Source organism: Microchirus variegatus (assembly GCF_963457635.1).
Source record: "Microchirus variegatus genome assembly, chromosome: 13".
Lineage (NCBI taxonomy): Eukaryota > Metazoa > Chordata > Actinopteri > Pleuronectiformes > Soleidae > Microchirus > Microchirus variegatus.
Genome location: NC_139814.1, coordinates 8,558,697 through 8,575,876, shown reverse-complemented (window position 1 = coordinate 8,575,876; position 17,180 = coordinate 8,558,697). Strand labels below are relative to the sequence as shown.

At 40.7% G+C, this 17,180-nt stretch overlaps 1 protein-coding gene across 1 annotated transcript; it reads left to right on the top strand.

Annotated features, from left to right (window-relative positions):
• Positions 1–2,243: 2,243 nt before the first annotated feature.
• Positions 2,244–16,442, top strand: tmem170b (transmembrane protein 170B; the record flags this gene model as incomplete). The annotated part of the gene is given in 4 exon segments (XM_083900001.1): positions 2,244–2,287; positions 2,289–2,401; positions 13,225–13,395; positions 16,312–16,442. Coding segments are annotated over 4 exon segments (459 nt in total).
• Between the last annotated feature and the right edge of the window lie 738 nt (positions 16,443–17,180).

The window sequence follows — 17,180 nt, the reverse complement described above, 5'->3', positions numbered from 1 at the left end:
TCAAAAGATATTAAAATGTGTCACTGTGTGTGATTTACATGTTAATGTTTCATTTATGTAAACACAACATCAGGCTGTTCAGTTCAGGTCTTGCTTCAGGGTTGTGATATAATATTAACATTCCTGTTAATATAAACATCTTGGAAGTTTTTCTTCTGTTGCTTTGGGTAATACTACACATACTATTCTTGATGTAATATTTATTTGAAGCTGAAGTAAACATATTTGTTTAAGAGCTGCTATTTCTCTTCAAGCCTCAAGTTCAGTGCCATGTTTGTTTGTTTTGTTTTTTTTAATCAGAATAAACCATATTTCAGAGCTTGTTTATGCACATCTACAGATGCTTGCATCCAGGCACCTAATGATAGAACTAATTGTCAGTCACATGGTGATATTTGATCATATTTGGGGCCATATAGTAAATAAAGTAAGTAAACTCCTCTCGAAAATGCTCTTAATTGAGTGAGAAACTGGTCTAGTTACACATAGACCTGCATACAAAACTAGTTGAGTCGCCCCCTGGTGGCCATTCAAGAGAACACATATATTAGACATTTTCATTGAGATCTCTATCTTTCAACTTGGAGACATTTTGACATTGGTTCGTGTGTAAATCTGCTCTTTTGTGATATTAGTTTAGGGAAACATGATTGTGCACGAATTCCTCTCATGACTCACTTGTTTTTTGAGTCCCACTCTCTTAACCTTTGCATTCTGTGGAGAAACTTCTCTGGGGCACTTAAAATACTGCATTCCTCAGAGATATGTTCCAGAACATTAATTTATGTTAATTTCTCAATGTCTGTCTGAGGAAGGAAGGACATGTCAATATATTTTTTAACCTGAATCTTTCACTAAAACTTCCTCTTCCTCTGTGCCCTGCTCATATTCATATAATGCATTATTATATCAGGCATGCTAAATGCCATTTTGGGTGATACAGGAGACATTTGTATCTATGGTGACATCATCAGCTGTCTCACGACTGAACGTTTTTTTGTTTTTTTTATGATGACAACCTTTTTGGAATGCGAAGGCCACCATAGTTCCCTGACGGTGCTTGGAATATGAACGTTTGTTGAAGGAACGCCTTGTCAAATTGGAAAATTCCACTTCCTACTACAACTGGAATGCACCATATGTATCCATTATGTCAAACTGCTGGATGTCCAGGTTTAATGTTAATGGTAGAGTCCAACTCTGGAACTTTTTGTGGGGGTGTATTTTCATCCAAATGTCGCTGGGTTACAAGAAATTAGCACTTTTTTTTTTTTTTTTTTAAACATGAGAGTCATGTGGAGTGGAAACCCAGTTAACAATTTTTGGTTCCCAGAACATTCTTGGAACGTTACCTTTTGGTGGCAGGAACGCTCCCTGAAGGTTCCCCTCCTAAGTTCTCCTGTGGTTGATATGGAAAGTTTTTCGAACGTTCCCCTCACGTTAGTTTTTGGTTGCGCATTTGGTTTCCAGAACATTCCCTTAAAGGTGCCATACGTAAGAATGTGGCCAAAAACGGTTACTATACATTCAAATTCAAAATACTTTTAGGTTTCATTTCCTGACATAACTGGCAACCCGTGGTTGCTCGGCAGCTGAGACTCTACTGACTGCAATGCTTGGTAGACGGTGGTAGGTGCAAAATATTTGTTTAATGCAAATATATTTTGTCTGTACTGATGTTGTTGGTGAGTTCAGTTTGTTATATGAACATTATTCCTGAGTCTCTGTAACATATTAAGAGGATTTTATGGCCAGTTGCTTTAGATTTATTACATAATGCGCCTTTAATGTTACTTTTATACAGCCTTCATTAGTGTTGTGTGAAATATTCTGTCAATGGCTTGAATTGGACAGTTATTTATATTTAAAAGTTACGCACCACAGCTTTAAGGTGACACATTTGAATGGAAACCTGGCTAATATGATAATAATATATTAAGTGTAAACGCCCCCATCCACGTCACATAAAGAGGCAACTGTCCCTTTAATGGTGATGTAGCAGGGTTAGCTGATGTAGGACGGTGCGTCTCCTGCTGCTGCTGCTGCTGCTGCTTCACTCTCGCTGAGCTCCACCATCATGGCCTCCACACCGACACCACCGAGGATGAAGCGAGCAGCCAGCGGCCATTCTTCCCTTCTTCCCGAAGCGGGGACGGACGTCAAGCCGAAACAGAGGCACCGGTAGAGGCGAGCCGCGCCGGGGAGGAGCCGCCTCGCATCCCGATGCCACCCCGGTCTCCTCCATGCCTTCGTCTAAACACAAGTACAGCTACTCCATAAAGAAGAGCGGGGAGAGAACCGGGCACAAACATGACCACCAACCGGGATTATTCCGTGAATCTGTCGGTGCAGCAGGTGCTGAGCCTCTGGGTGCAAGGGACGACGCTGCAGCATTTCACAGGTATGAAGGGAGGAGGATGGAAGGTGCAGTAGTTACTCTCCTGTTTTACCATGTGTTCACACTCAAATCATCACCATCATCATCACCTGCAGCTGTGGCTGTGGAGCACAATCCTACATACACTACACACATATATATACATATATATATATCATTTAATGGCTCAGTGCTGAGGGAGCAAAGGGCAGAGCTGTGCCCGTGTAGAGGAACTGAACACCGGCTGCAGCACTCCACTGTCCACGCTGTAGTTGCACTGAAATCATCACACACCATGCGGCTAATCAGTCATTCTGCTGCGTGAATGTGTCTTGACTGTGTAGTAAATGAGGTGTTGCCCCCTCTTTATCCATCACGCCCTCCCTTCATCATCCCTTTGTCTTGCAGTCCAGTGATCAGAGATAACTTATCCTCCTCGTCTCTGGCTCTCGGTGTCAGTGTGTAAAAAAAAAAGGTTTGCATTCTGAGTGAAAATTCGTGTTTTTTTTGTCAATGGAGTTTTGAATGGAAGCCTCAGACACTATCTTAAAGGGATAGTTGTTTTTGTTTTTGTTGAAGTGTGGTTATATGAGGTATTGACATATCTATTACACAGTTCTAGTTCGACTCAAATCTGCAGTTTTTTTTTTGGGCTTTTCCATCAGTGATAGTACCTGGTATCTGGTGGCACCTGCTCTGGCGAGGTTCCAAGCGAGATGAGCCGATACTAAAATGTGATGTCAACAGACTGCCGGCCACTGATTGGTCAGAGAGTGATGTCTGACACAAGACTCAAACCAAGCAATGCTGAACTGTAGATCAGTTTGATCTACAAACAAATCTACTTACAAATCCCCGAAAAACGTTCATTAATCTCCAACATTTAGCGAAGTAAATGTCGAAAATCTAATTTTAACAAAGGAATCTGGTGTATTTAGTGACAGCACTGCTGAAAGACGGCGATCATGAGCCCAATCACAACCTGTTAAGTCGTATTTCAGGAAATACTGAACGATTCTGTGATCAGATCTTTTTAATCAACTAATTCTAATGATCCAGTTACATCGAAAACAACTGCTTTACTCTTTACTAGTTTGTGTGTGTGTGTGTGTTTGTGTCGCATATAAAACAATGTCAATAGCAGTTTCATGCAGCTATGCTATGACGACCCCGCCCACTTTGAGGACGCAATTTGAGACAATGGAAAACTACGCAAATGATACGAAAGAAACCAAGTTCAGGGTTTCCCCCAGTGTATTATAAGCCTGGCGGGCCGCTAGCATTGCTTGTTTATTTATTTAAAATAGATTTTTTTATACACCACAGATTTTCTATACTGGGGAACAAGAGCGCATGCGCCCCCAGTTAATCAGCACAACGCACGCTTGTCCAGGACCCGATTGAAGTCACTATCAAGTGCGTCATTACGGTTACATCGTTCTTGTCAATAAAGATGTTATTTTTAGGGATGCACTGATAATTCGGTGGTCGAAACACAGCTACAACACGGTGGAACAGCACCTGTTAAACGCTGGAAAGTCTCTGCGCAAAAGCGAAACTTGGCTGCGTGCGGCACTGATTATGAACTCCCCGCGACATTCACTTCGTTCATTTCACAAAGATTAAGACCACTGAGTGAAAACGATGAAAAGTCTGTCACCAAGTTTTACTCAGATCTACTCGGATCAACTGCACTTCATCGTGACTGTACTCCATCCTCGTCATAAAGATCATTATTTTTATGTGGGGATAAAACACTTAGAGAAATGATCCAGTCTGCTTTAGATATGAAATGACCGCTTGGATACGCAGAAGCGCAGATCGACGTGAGGAGAGTGAGAAGAGAACAGAGCAGGAGAAGAGAACAGCAAAGAGAACAGTCTTGGGCCTGAGAGGTACCACCAGGCTTAGCGGGTTTACTGGGGGAAACCCTGAAGTTGATTTCAGAGCATGTGCTGCAGGTGCCGGGAACAAGTCTGAGAAACTCCCTGAAAGCATAGCAGCCAGTGGGGGCATCAGGAAAAACTGATTTTAGTCTCAGGGACACCAAACGAGGCAGCAGTTGACCAACAGCTACTGTGTCTCTGTGGTCGAAAGACACTAATTTTCTCTATGGTCCTTGTGAGAGGAGAGTGAACGTTTTACACACTGCGATTCCCAAAGTGTAAGGACCTACAGATGAGTCGCAGGAGATTTTTCGGGGGTCCACAAACAAATTTGTAGAACTTTAAGAACTTTAAGATGTACTTGTATATGTTAAATAATTTACCAATTCGATAAGATTATATAATCCTTCATTAGTCCAACAATTGGGAATTTTACGGTGTCACAGTAGCAAAGACAGTAAGGTAAAAGTAATAAATAATAAACATGCATTCCCACTTTGAATGTAGAATAAAGAAGATATCAACTATTAACATTATGAAAATAAAAAATAGAATATAATACACAGTATATACAATACATTAAGAAAGCAGAATATAAAGAGAACAGGCTCAATATTTACAGTTTAAACCAGGATTACATATGAGATATTGCACATTATGTGAAATAACAGTGTTATATTGGATTTTAAAGATGTGGCTGTATATTATTTTGCACACATTTTGCACATATTTGCTTGTCACAATTAATATTGTGATTTGGGTCACAATTAGTGGATGGCTGATATTGTTTTCAGGGCCAGGATTGATACTGATTATTACTAGTTCATGAGGCAGAAAATCACTATTGTTGTTGTAAAAATCTCAAAATTCTGAATTTTGTACACTTCTACACAAATCCAAACAAAATAAATTGCTAAAACATTCAATAAATAATCGGCTAAGGCCAATAATTGGTTGATCCCTAGTCACGATAGCCATTTGTAAAAAGTTGGTAACAGCTATAGAATAGTGGATGTGTTAAGAGGCTTTAAGGAGAAGGTTGAGGTTAAAATAAAGTCATCAGAGTCCACATGAAAACGAAAGAAAGAAAGGGGAAAAAAAGAAATACTATTAATGAACATGAGTGTGCAGACGTCCGATCAACAGTGCAGGCAGACCAAACTTCCTCAGAAAGAGCAAAACTGCCAATTATCCTCAATATTTTAACGATATGTAAACCTTATTTCTTTTAACAACAGAATTGCTCTTCTCGTTTGCATATGAGACTATAAAAATGACTGCAGCAAAGGCGCAAATGTGGTCATAGCTGACTTGGCACATACTGTACCCTCCTCATGAAGCACAGCTGGCTTCCTGTGTTGGGAAACACATTAAGCAAAGAACAAAAAAAAAAGAGGTAGTTGATGATGCTGAGTCAGCAGGAAGCTGCAGTACATGTAGAGTTTGTTTGCGGAAGCAAGTGAGCAGAACCCTGCGAGAAGGAGCTGACACAGTTTGGCTTTGGTGAGCAAGGTTCATGAAACTGTCACCCGATCTTCTTAAACTCACAGTTAACCAGCCCGATGAAAAATGACCCATGGGACATAAGATAAGGTCAGAGAGGGGGGGGAGACGGTGAATCTAAAACATGATGAACTCCATAGGCAGATATATACATTTGACTTTTTCTGTAATGATGCCCATTGGGAGCTGATTAAACAGTTCCTGTTGGTATCTAGAACAGTTTCAGTTCAGCACAGGAGGGAAAATAGACATAGTTTGTCTTTACAATATGATTCACGATATTGGGATTCCATATCAGATTGAAGACAACAAAGATGTTGTCTTCAATCTGTAAACATGATGTGTACAGGTCAGGACAAAATGTAATCCAAATTGGCAATTTGACACACATTTTCGCTCTAAAAAATATTGCACCTCACTCCACACCATACCCGAGTCATTGTCAAAAAGATTTTTACAATCTAAAATCTTTGAAACCACACAATGAAATAGTTTAACCAAAAAAAAAACTGAAATCTCAGGTAATCTGGACTGTTGATCTCGCACATTTCACCAAACAAATCCATGACATCTAAAGACCTTAGAAAAACAAATCATTATTTGTGCTTCTGAAAATGAGTTATTGTTAACATTCATGGTTATATGACATTAGACTAGTACTGGTCAGTATACCGGTTCATATCAAAAATGGTAACGCTATTAATTTTATGATACCACATGGTGCGGAACATGTTGCAGAAAAACACTGTTCGAGGGGGGGGTTGACCATTTTCACTGCTGTACCACCCATGCTAAGGGGCTTAGCTGAAGAAGTAACTGTGGTAGTAACAGCAGGTGTCAAGTGGCAAAAATGGACAAGGAGGGAAGGAAATTGGACACTATATTGACCATAGTGGACGGTTGTCTGTCTCTATGTGTCCCTGTGATGGACTGGTGACCTGTCCATGGTGTGACCCCCCTTTTGCTCTATGTCAGCTGGAATTGGCACCAACGCTCCTTGTGATCCTCATGTGGAGGATGACTTGGTAGACGATGGATGGATGGACGGACTTGGAAGGTTCCAAAACTTAAACTGTAGAGCAGGAAGAGGCAAACTCTCTCCTTCTCAAATCTGCAAACTGCAGCATTGTTGCAACTCCGTGCTTTCATCACAATCTTTTACCCGATCTCTTATCAAACTTGTTCATGCTTTACTGTTGGCAGACGAGCTCTAAAGCTGCCATGTAAGACCTCAGACGTTCACTTGCTTCTCCGAACAAGACATAGCATCTCTGAGCCCACAGCTGCTCTGTCTGAGCCTTGACCACCTGCATCTGTTCTGCCAACATCCAGCGTCTGCTAAACACACAAAAAAATACACCTGCCAAGAGCCGTTTGGAGCGGCCTGCGTAAATGTAACGAGCAGTGGTTTCCCTCTCACATCTGGCACCCGGACATTTTTTTCTCAATAGTTTTATTTTAAGCGGAACTAGACCGGAAGTTCCAATTAACGCTGTTTTTTAGTGTGTATCTGCGTCATTACCTTGTTTAAGAAGCCCTGAAGGTTCTAAACAAACAGTTCAGCCACTGCTGAGAACGCTGTGTTGTATTGTAATCTTGGGCTCAGCGAGATCTCTGAAAAAACCCGGTCCGGTTACGTAAACACCGGTTCTCCTGAACAGCAGATCGTCCTGCTCCGGGCACTAGTCCGGGCACATCCGGTTGCGTACATTGACCGCAGAAGAAGAATAACGTCCGTTGTGGAGGTGTTTCACGAGCGACAGTGTCTTCTGACTCTGGGTCTGACTCCGGGTCAAAGTCATAAAAGGGACTGAGGCGGGGAGTCGTGAAGAAGCTATTTTTAAACATTGTTAAAACAATGTTTTGATAATGAGGAGCAGTGCATCCACCGTTCCAGAGGGGGGAGCTGCACTTCTGAGAGCGGGTGTGCTGAATATGTCACTTCCGGGGTACTGGCCAATCACAACACAGTCTGTCTTTTCAGGCGAGATTTATCTCTGAAATAGCGCGGCTGACAAGTGCTTCAAAAGGGACAGATTTCTATCGGCTCGTTTCCAGCAACTAGGAGGTTTTTGACCATAAAAACAAGTTAATGTATGTAAGTAGACCTCCATAACTAACATATATGTGCAACGGGACCACTCTATGTGACCTTTAAAACCTATTACCACAATATATTAATCTTGTAATTCATAGTGAAGTGCAGCTGTAACCAAAGCATTAATATGTTGATCTGAATGTCCTCCACCAGCCTCACATGTAACTGTCCCCCATTAATCCACACAAGACACATTTTACTGGCATTTAATCCTCAGCAGCTGTTAATGTCAGAGCCCACCCATCTCTGCTCAGCAGGGGGGATGAAGCATTCACACAATATAGACTTTTTACACTGTGCTTAGTACAAGTATTGCATGCAAAAACTTAATGAGGAAATGGTTTAATTCTGCATAATAATGACCCCTTACAGTGATATAGTCATTGATAAATTGTTAAATCTTAAAACACAGAGCATGTAGACTGCTTTTTTCCTTTACTATGTTTTAAGAGGCTAAGAATGTGCAATACACTGTCTTATATCCTTTTTTTTCCAGCACAACTATATAAACACACCTGAGCTAAATGTACTCAAAATGTTGGAAAATTGGATTAAAGTTGTGAAATTTGGAAATATGTAACGGGTCAAAGTTCACTTGGTTCGTTTTTTTGAACAATAATAAAAGATAAACAATTATTGTTACTTTATATCACTACCAAAATGTGATATACAATTAATCATAACTGACTCAGCAACACATAAGAAGAGGAAAAATGCCTGAATATGTGACCTATAAACAAACACCCCCGTGACAATTTACCAAAGGTGCAATAAGGGTTTATACTGATGCACCTTGTAAGTTGTATTTCAATTAATATAATTTACAAAAGGGCCATTTTATTCTATTAACAAATACCCAAAAACTTTTAAGATCATTTATTTGTGAAAAGTAAAAGCTCATTTTCAAAATCAATTATATATTATGTTGTTTTAAAAAGGCTAGATTTATTGTGTTCATTTATTTCCATATTAAATGCATAACACAGAGGTGGATTTTTTTTTTATTAGAGTCAGAGTTGCATCGATTTCTTGATTGCATACTTGGAAATGTTTTTCATTTTTGTTCAGTTATTTTGTAAATTTAAAAGAAACAAGCAAGTTGACTCACAATATTGGACTTTTTGCTGAGGTGTTAGAGCCAATAAACGATAATGATATATCCATTTTCCCCTGTGCCAATCATTTAGCCTCTTTTATAGTGAAATTAACATAATATTTTGCATACTCATGTTGCAGCAAATCATATAAGTCAAGCAGCTTATTCAGTCTACTGTTTTAGTCATTTGTCATATTGGGGGATCTTTACATGTTTGCCAATATCGGATTATATCATTTAAAGCCAATATCGGCCTATACTAATTTTGTGCCAGTAAAATTGTGCATTCTTATGAATAGATAGGGTACACTGTGTCCTTAATCTGAACTGTAAGATGTCAACCTCTAACCATGTCTTCTCTGAGAGGGGATTTGACATCCTCAATGATGTTGACCTCAGTCAGTGTCAAGGATGGAAAGAAACCACTGTCCTCTCCTCCTCCGTCTCCATCGTCGACGTCTCCCTCTTCTCTTGCTAGACGACACTGATGTTTGTATGAGTACATCAGGGAAAGGCCTGTGATGCGTGATCTAATCAGTCATGCAGAACAAAAAGCCATTGTGTTCCTGTGCTGTCACATTTCTCTCAGCTCGCCTCGACAGCCAACAACCTGATCAATAAATAGATGTAGACGCTCAGTGGACTGTGGAACAACCAGGTTAAGTGCTTGGATGCTAAAGAGCTTCCCACTGGGCTCCATAACTGAGGAATACTTTGTAACGTGATCGAGTCTTTGGGTGTTTACACCCACACAACAATGTCATATTTCCTGTTTGTAGTGCTTCATCCAAACAAAACAGGCTCAGTCCTTTCACACAACATTCCTCTTCTCTGAATTGGTCGCAGTTATCCTTGGCCGATCTCTTTTCTTGTTGGATAATCTCAGTTCCAGCTGGCTCCTCCTCGCTCCCACGGTGCCAGTGGTTCAAAAACAAGAGCACTTGCTGGCGGAGTGGGATGATGCAGGAGCTCTTTATGCAAATCTGTCTTTTTGAGACAGAAAAACAGAGAACGACTGATGGATGAAGAAGTGGATGAGAGACTAATGATATCCTCCAGCTTCTGTAAAATAGTTTCCTATGAAATAATTTATACAAACAGAAGCAGCACAATTAGGGATGGCCCAATGCCTCTTTTTGATTCTGATACCAATATCACAACTGAGAGTTGGGTGAATCTGGGCATCACAGTCGGGTCATAAACTTAACTAGAAAAGCACTCGGAGAGTTCAGACCTTCGCTAAGGCAGCTCAGTGCCTATAAAATACACCGTGCCGGCGTGCAGCATCTACGGATCATGCCCAAAATGTAATCACTTGTTCCTGGTCTCATTGCGGACATTTCCTGAATTTCAGCCAAATCTGTCCCCGACGTTTCTATGGAGAGAATTTTGTTCCTTTATTATTCAATCAAACAGAATAGATTTGAAAAGATTAAGTGACAATCAAAAAAAATGTTTTGAGATCGAAACTGAACAGGTTGCGATTGAAAAAAATAAAATAAAATATGAGAGAATGTATTTCTTCAAATTCAATCAAAAATAATGTTTGTAAGTAAAAACACAACAATTTTGCTCATAAATCAGTCCTCTTTGCTTTCAAGTTAAAAAAACCTTTACTTGCAAATCAGTCCTCTTTGCTTGCGAGTTACAAAGTTTTATTTGCAAATTCAACAGCACTTGATGGGTGGGGCCTACGTGGTGGATGGGAGAAGAGTTTCTATTGGTTGGTTTGACCTGATTCCAGCACCAGCTACACATCAGTGCGTTGCTGCAGATGGTGTCACTGTGCATCGTTCAACTATTCAGCGCACTTTACACAAGGAGATGCTGTATGGAAGAATGATGCAGAAAAAGCCTTTACTCTGCACCCGCCACAAACAGAGTCGTTTGAGGTATGCTAAAGCACATTTGGAAACTAAAACTAAACTAACTAAAATAGAGTTATTTGGGCAAAACAAGGGACGTTATGCATGGTGGAAAAAGAACACAGCATTCTAAGAAAAACACTTGCCACCTACAGTAAAATGTGGTGGCGGTTCCATCATGCTGTGGGGCTGTGTGGCCATTGCAGGGACTGGGAATCTTGTTAAAGTTGGGGTCACATGGATTCCACTTAATATCAGCATATTCTGGAGAACAACATACATACAACGTTCTGGAATGGCCATCTCAGTCCCCAGACACCATCAAACCTGACTGAACTGTAGATGTTTTGTAAAGAAGAATGGTGAAAAATATCTATAGGAAGCGTTTAACGGCTGTTATTTCTGCAAAAGGAGGATGCACAATTTTTTTTTTTGGTGCCTAAACTTATGCACATGTCTAATTTTGTTTAAATAGTTTTTGCTCACTTTCTGTAAATCATATAAACTTTATTTCACTCACTGTGTTTGTCTCCTATATGATATAACTGACATTTCTTATCCAAACAACCAATGATTTATAAAGGAAAAACATGAACATTTTTGCATACCACTGTATAGTCTAGCATTTATGTTAGGTATCGATACTATTACCAATAACAACATGGACTAGATATGTGTTTTTTTTTTTTTTTTTTTTTTTAAAGATATAGCTGAATATTCCTGTGGTTTACCTCAATCCAAACCAATGTTACTGAATTGATTCAGCAGCGCAGTCTCATCACCTAAGGTACAGTGTAGAATAAAGTCTGTGGCAGCAGACGTCATCTTGAAATGGTCCAGTGCTTATGCCGCATGCCATTTGTAGTTGAAACCCCCAGAATTCCGAGGTCATGGAACGCCCCCTGGCTAGTCCCAAAATATGTTTGTGTCTATGAACTGGAAGATGGTGAACTCAGGGGTTGACGTCAATCCAAGTTCCAATTTCCAATGTAAATGCAATGCAGCATTATATCTAGGGATGTTTTTTGTCTGATATCAAGACCGATATAAAAATTCGAGTATCTACCGATATTTCATTTAAGACCATTTATGTAACACATTTGTCATTTTAAAAACATAACTCTCCAACTGTGTAACAAATATTGGTCTGCCAAATAGAAAAAATAAACAGCCCAAATATGACTCGGCTAAAATGGCTTTGCTGATTTTCCTTTACAGTTTTACAGTCGGGGCATAGTGAAGCGAGCGATATATAGGATTTTACATTTTTATCTTTCCAATATCCGATCCAGTGATTGTTACCAGTATCGGACCGATACTGACTGATACCGATTCCCATCCCTAATTATCTGAAATACGTTGAATGCACTTGGTAAAAGTTAATAGAGCAGCTGTTGTAGTAAATTCTGTGTCAGCCATGTTGTGGTATCCTATTGTGGCCTCTGCATTGTGACACATAATCATAACATGAGGAGGTTGAAGGAAACACTCAGCCTTTGCCAAGACATGGTTAATATGTATATATATACATATATATATATATACACATATATATATATAATGTCCAGCTCAATGCAGCTCGTCTGAAATCTCACTCGGAGCAGTTTTATACGTCTCCCCTCAGCTCCATTACCATGCTCGGCTGCCTCGTTGATGAAGCCTGACTTAGACTGTGCTGGTTTAAGATTGAGCCTCCCTGACTCACAGCTACTTTTGCAGGTCTGATGATATCCCTGCACCTAAGCCTGCAATGTGTTAATCTGTGAAATGAATCAGGAAATCTGCCAATGGTCCACATATCTGGATACTATTACATCGGAGTATAATAACATCCCAGAAACTGAATGGCAAGGATATTTTATCTTTACATATATATTCTATTCTATTCTATATATTCTATATTATATTCAAAGTGTTGATTTAATGTTGATCTGACCGTTGTAATTGGACTGAGTGACAGAAAAAATGCTGAGAAATCCAAATGTATTGGTCTTGATCCAAAAAGCATTGACTCACATTATTCCTCCTGTCTGGTAAACACTGATATCTTAAAGCAATGACTTGTAATTGTGAGAATAAAGCAAATTCTCAAGTGAGAGACCCAGGAATCTGTCACTTCTGGGGCATATTTTATTTAACAAAAAAAATGTACTCGATTATTGAAAATAATACAAAATTTTAAATTTTCATAAAAATAAATATTCACACACTTTTAGTTTTTTAGTTTTTTTCTTTAAGTAAAAATAGTAATAGAAACACCCAAATACTCTATAAGTCATCTTGTACTTGTGTTATTGTACTATACATTACTGCACAATCCATGAAGACAGTGTTTTATTCACTGATCTGAACAAATTGAAGTTGTCTTCAGCTTGTGTCTGTTGTCTTCTCCTCATCAGAAATGTGGTACTGGGTTTTCCTGTGGTGTCTGTTCTCCTCGCTCTTTGTCCACGGGGCAGTGGGGCTGCTCATGTTAGTCATGCTGCAGCGCCACAAGAGAGGCCGCCTCATCACCCTGGTGCTGGTCAGCGTGGGTTTCCTGGCATCGCTCTCTGGAGGTGTCATCACCAGTAAGTCAGTTTTTGTTCATTCTTCCTTTATTTTCAGATCGCCCAGGAAAAGACGGGAGGTGACACGTCAGGCGTCAGTTATGTTAGTGTTTTTTGTTTGTGTTCGTTAGTTTAGGGTCACGTTAAGTTCATGTCACCTTTTTGGTGTTGGGTTTGATTTTCACTTCCCCTTTTATTTTGGTAATGTTCATGTCTCCCAGTTCTGTTGTCACCTCGTCGTCCTTGACACATCTCCCCTAATTTTCTCATGCACTTTACCTGGTGATCCTTAAATAATCACTCACACCCGCCCTTCCCTCCTCCCTATATAGTGTCAGTGTCAGTACATTGTTTATGCTGTCAAGAGAAAACCGAATCCAAGTCTGTCTTGCAATTTTTGATCTTTAGCCCTGGAGCTAACTTGAGTTATTTAAAGGACGAAGTATTCCTGTATTTGTGTTATTTGATTCATGAGGAATTCAAGTTTGTTTCTTTATGTTTGATTATTTAGCCTTCGTGCTACGCTGTTTGTTATTTATTTTTCTAGCCTTAGTGCTACGCCTTTTGTTATATCTTACTGAGAGGACGAAGAGTTCCTTGTTTTGAATTGAAGAGAGTTAAATAAAGACTCTTAAAGGTGAAGTAAGTAGTTTATAGTGCCATCTAGAGGAGAGGCTGAAATTTACAACAAAGAACTGCTCCTCTGCTCACCCCCTCCCTTTGTTCTCTCGCGTTTGTCCTTACAGGCTCCGGTAGAAACATGGCGTCTCGCTGCTAACAGTGGCTATGCAACAGCGGCCCGCGACCATGTTATTTGACATGACTTTTTGAAACACTACGAAAATGAAACAAAAAATATTATACAGCGACTAGACAATGCAGGAGCACATAATATGTATAAAAAAGTGGATTTTGGGTCATATAAACCCATAAATACTACACAGTGTCCCTTTAAATCTTCCATCGTGCCTCCGGTCTCGTGCATTTGGGTTCAGCTGTGTTCTGCCTTCCTGATAGAGGGAAAGAAAAGAAGACGTTGGGAGATTCTCTGTCGACTCCTGTCAACCAGAGCTAGACCAGTGGTGACAGAATGTCAACCTTACTTTTGTTTATGTAACACGAGGTGTGTCAGCTATTTGTGTCCAATAATGACAAGTATCCCAAAACATGTTTTCTTGATATTATATCTAGATTTAGAAGACATGATGGTATTTTTAGGGCACAGTGTTTCATCCAAGACAAATAACTGGCAGTATAATGGAGCAGCCCACGGCCAGGAGGTAGGGAAATAGCCTTGTAACCGAAGGGCTAATCGCATCCAGTCTACTCCTGCTGGTCCCAAGTCCTGAGAGATGGGATGGTCTGGAAGGGTATCCAGCATAAAATCTCTGCCAAATCATATGTGGATCATTCACTGTGGCAACCCGTAGAGAGAAGGAGAAGCTGAAAGAAAACAAAAATGGCAGATATAGTATACTGACTAAATATATGCAGTCATGCAAAATTGAAAAGTCGCGGGTGCTTGAGTATTTGATAAAGCTTTCGAACATTTTACATCTTGGAAAAAGTGTAGGGCCCGAGGTCTTCAATGACTGAATCTCTTTCCATCATATGGTAGATTCAGGAGCAGTAAATGTCCATTACATACAGTATAGCCTGGAAGTGCATCAGACTGTCTGAATAAGTTACCACTTAGTCCAGGAGAGGGTGCTGTGAGTTCGGCTTGGCATTAGATTACTCTGAATATCTTTGAAGGAATAGAGTGTCGTCTAATATGTACACCTCTAGTTAGCAAGGACAAGCAAGGGTGGGTCAGTAAGTGAGGAAGGTCGATTACATGCATACTCATATCTTTGTAACACCTGAGACAGAGGACGGTTTAGCTTGTGTCCTCCATTGACACAGCAAAACAAAAAAATATCACCATATTGACAATCAATAGTGATGGGATCGGCAGTTCATTTGAGTGTACTGAATCACTAGAATCCGTTCAATAAAAGGATTTGTTCAAAAGATTTGTTCACCAAATCGTTCAGTGCTTAGCAGGAGTCCAGTGCCCTGCTACGTGACTCACGTCCTCCCTGAGTGCAGTACATTAGCGGGTCAGTGAGTGAGTGAACGAGATTCACGTCCTCAGCCACAGTTCTCCAGTTCTCTGTGTGTCAGTACGTTCGTGGTCCTGTAAAAGTCTTCTACAATAGACACACAGCAGCGCGCCACCGCAAATGTTTCACTGAGGAAGTGAATCCGTGACAGTACTAATCAGCACGAGCTGCAAATGTGATTCACGTCCTCCTCCATGACAGTTCTGTGTCAGTACGTTTGCGAATCATGAGTGGGTCAGTGACTGACAGCGCAAACCAATCACATCCTCCAGGAGTGAGTGTGAGCGACAGACGGTTCTTCTTACTAGTCCCTCCCCACTCGGCGCACGTTGGCTGGCGTCGTTTGCTGAAGATTCACGAGTGAGTGACGGCGTCGGCGAACAACTTCACGAGTGATTCACAGAACACGGCAGTTCCATTCCTGGCCGCCACGATCGCTGCTGAGCTCAACTGAACTAAGAAAGGAACGAATCAGTTCATGAAGTGATTCCAGTCAGTTCGTTTACTCGAAAGATCAGTTCTTTCGAACGAATCATTCATGACCGACACAGCACTAGTATTCAAACTGTGGTTAGAGAGCCATCTGCTGGATCCTGCAGGAATTACTACAGGTAGTCTGATGGGCATCTAGGCTGCATATTGTCATGCATGTATTATGGTCCATGTTTGAATTCCCCCCTGCCCCCCACATTCAAATGGATATTTGAATTTCAGATGAAACCTGGCAGTCCTAGTGTACATACATTATCCAGCCAAGTGAAGCGTTGGAGTAGTTTTGTCTTCAGTGGGAATACACCTTTATACCGTTGTTTTCATGTGTTTTTCCCCTCAGGTGCAGCAGTGGCAGGCGTTTACCGTGTGGCAGGGAAGGACATGGCACCACTGGAGGCTCTGGTGTTCGGTGTGGGCCAAACCACTTTCTCTGTCATCATATCCTTCTCACGCATCCTGGCCACTCTGTGAACAACAAAAAACCTTGAGCAGAAGGACAGATGTCGACACCACATAACTGATGAATTGAGCCAATCAGAGACTTCACGTAACTCACCATGACCTGTTTGTCAAAGAAGAGGAGGAGGCCGATAACCTTTGGACCTTTAGGCTGGATGAAGGACAGTTAGTCCTGTCCTTCTGAACTTGAAAGCCATGTTTGGGTTGTTTTCCAGAGTTGCACCACTTCTTTTTGCCAATTACCTTTTCTGGGACGAAGATGCCTTTGTGGCCTCTGACTCTTGAAGGCTTTCTGTTGCACTCGTGTGGGAAAGAAAAGCAATTTTTGAAAAATGTGAATCAACAGTGACGACCTGTAATCATGAGCTAATGACCGTCTCAGAACAAAAGGAGCGTCAAGGGGGAGTTTAGGAAGTGACGACCCAACAGTGTTCAGGAGCAGAAACACTCTCTTCATCAGCCTCACCATCATGCAAACACAGATACAGGCTCAAAAAGCTGCACCAATGAACTCCCGAGTCGAAGATACAGCTTTGAATTTTGCACATTGTATAAGTTGGAGATGCTGTTTGCCTAAGATGGAGGTGGAGGTGTGGAGGAGAACCAGCATCAGTGCTACGTTTGGTTTGTCGTGTTAAAATATTGATTAATTAAGTGTCAACCAGAACAAAACTCCAAGAGGAGACATTTTGGGAAATACAGTTGTTTATGTTACTCTTGTGTCTGTGCGGTAAAGCATTTTGGGTCCGA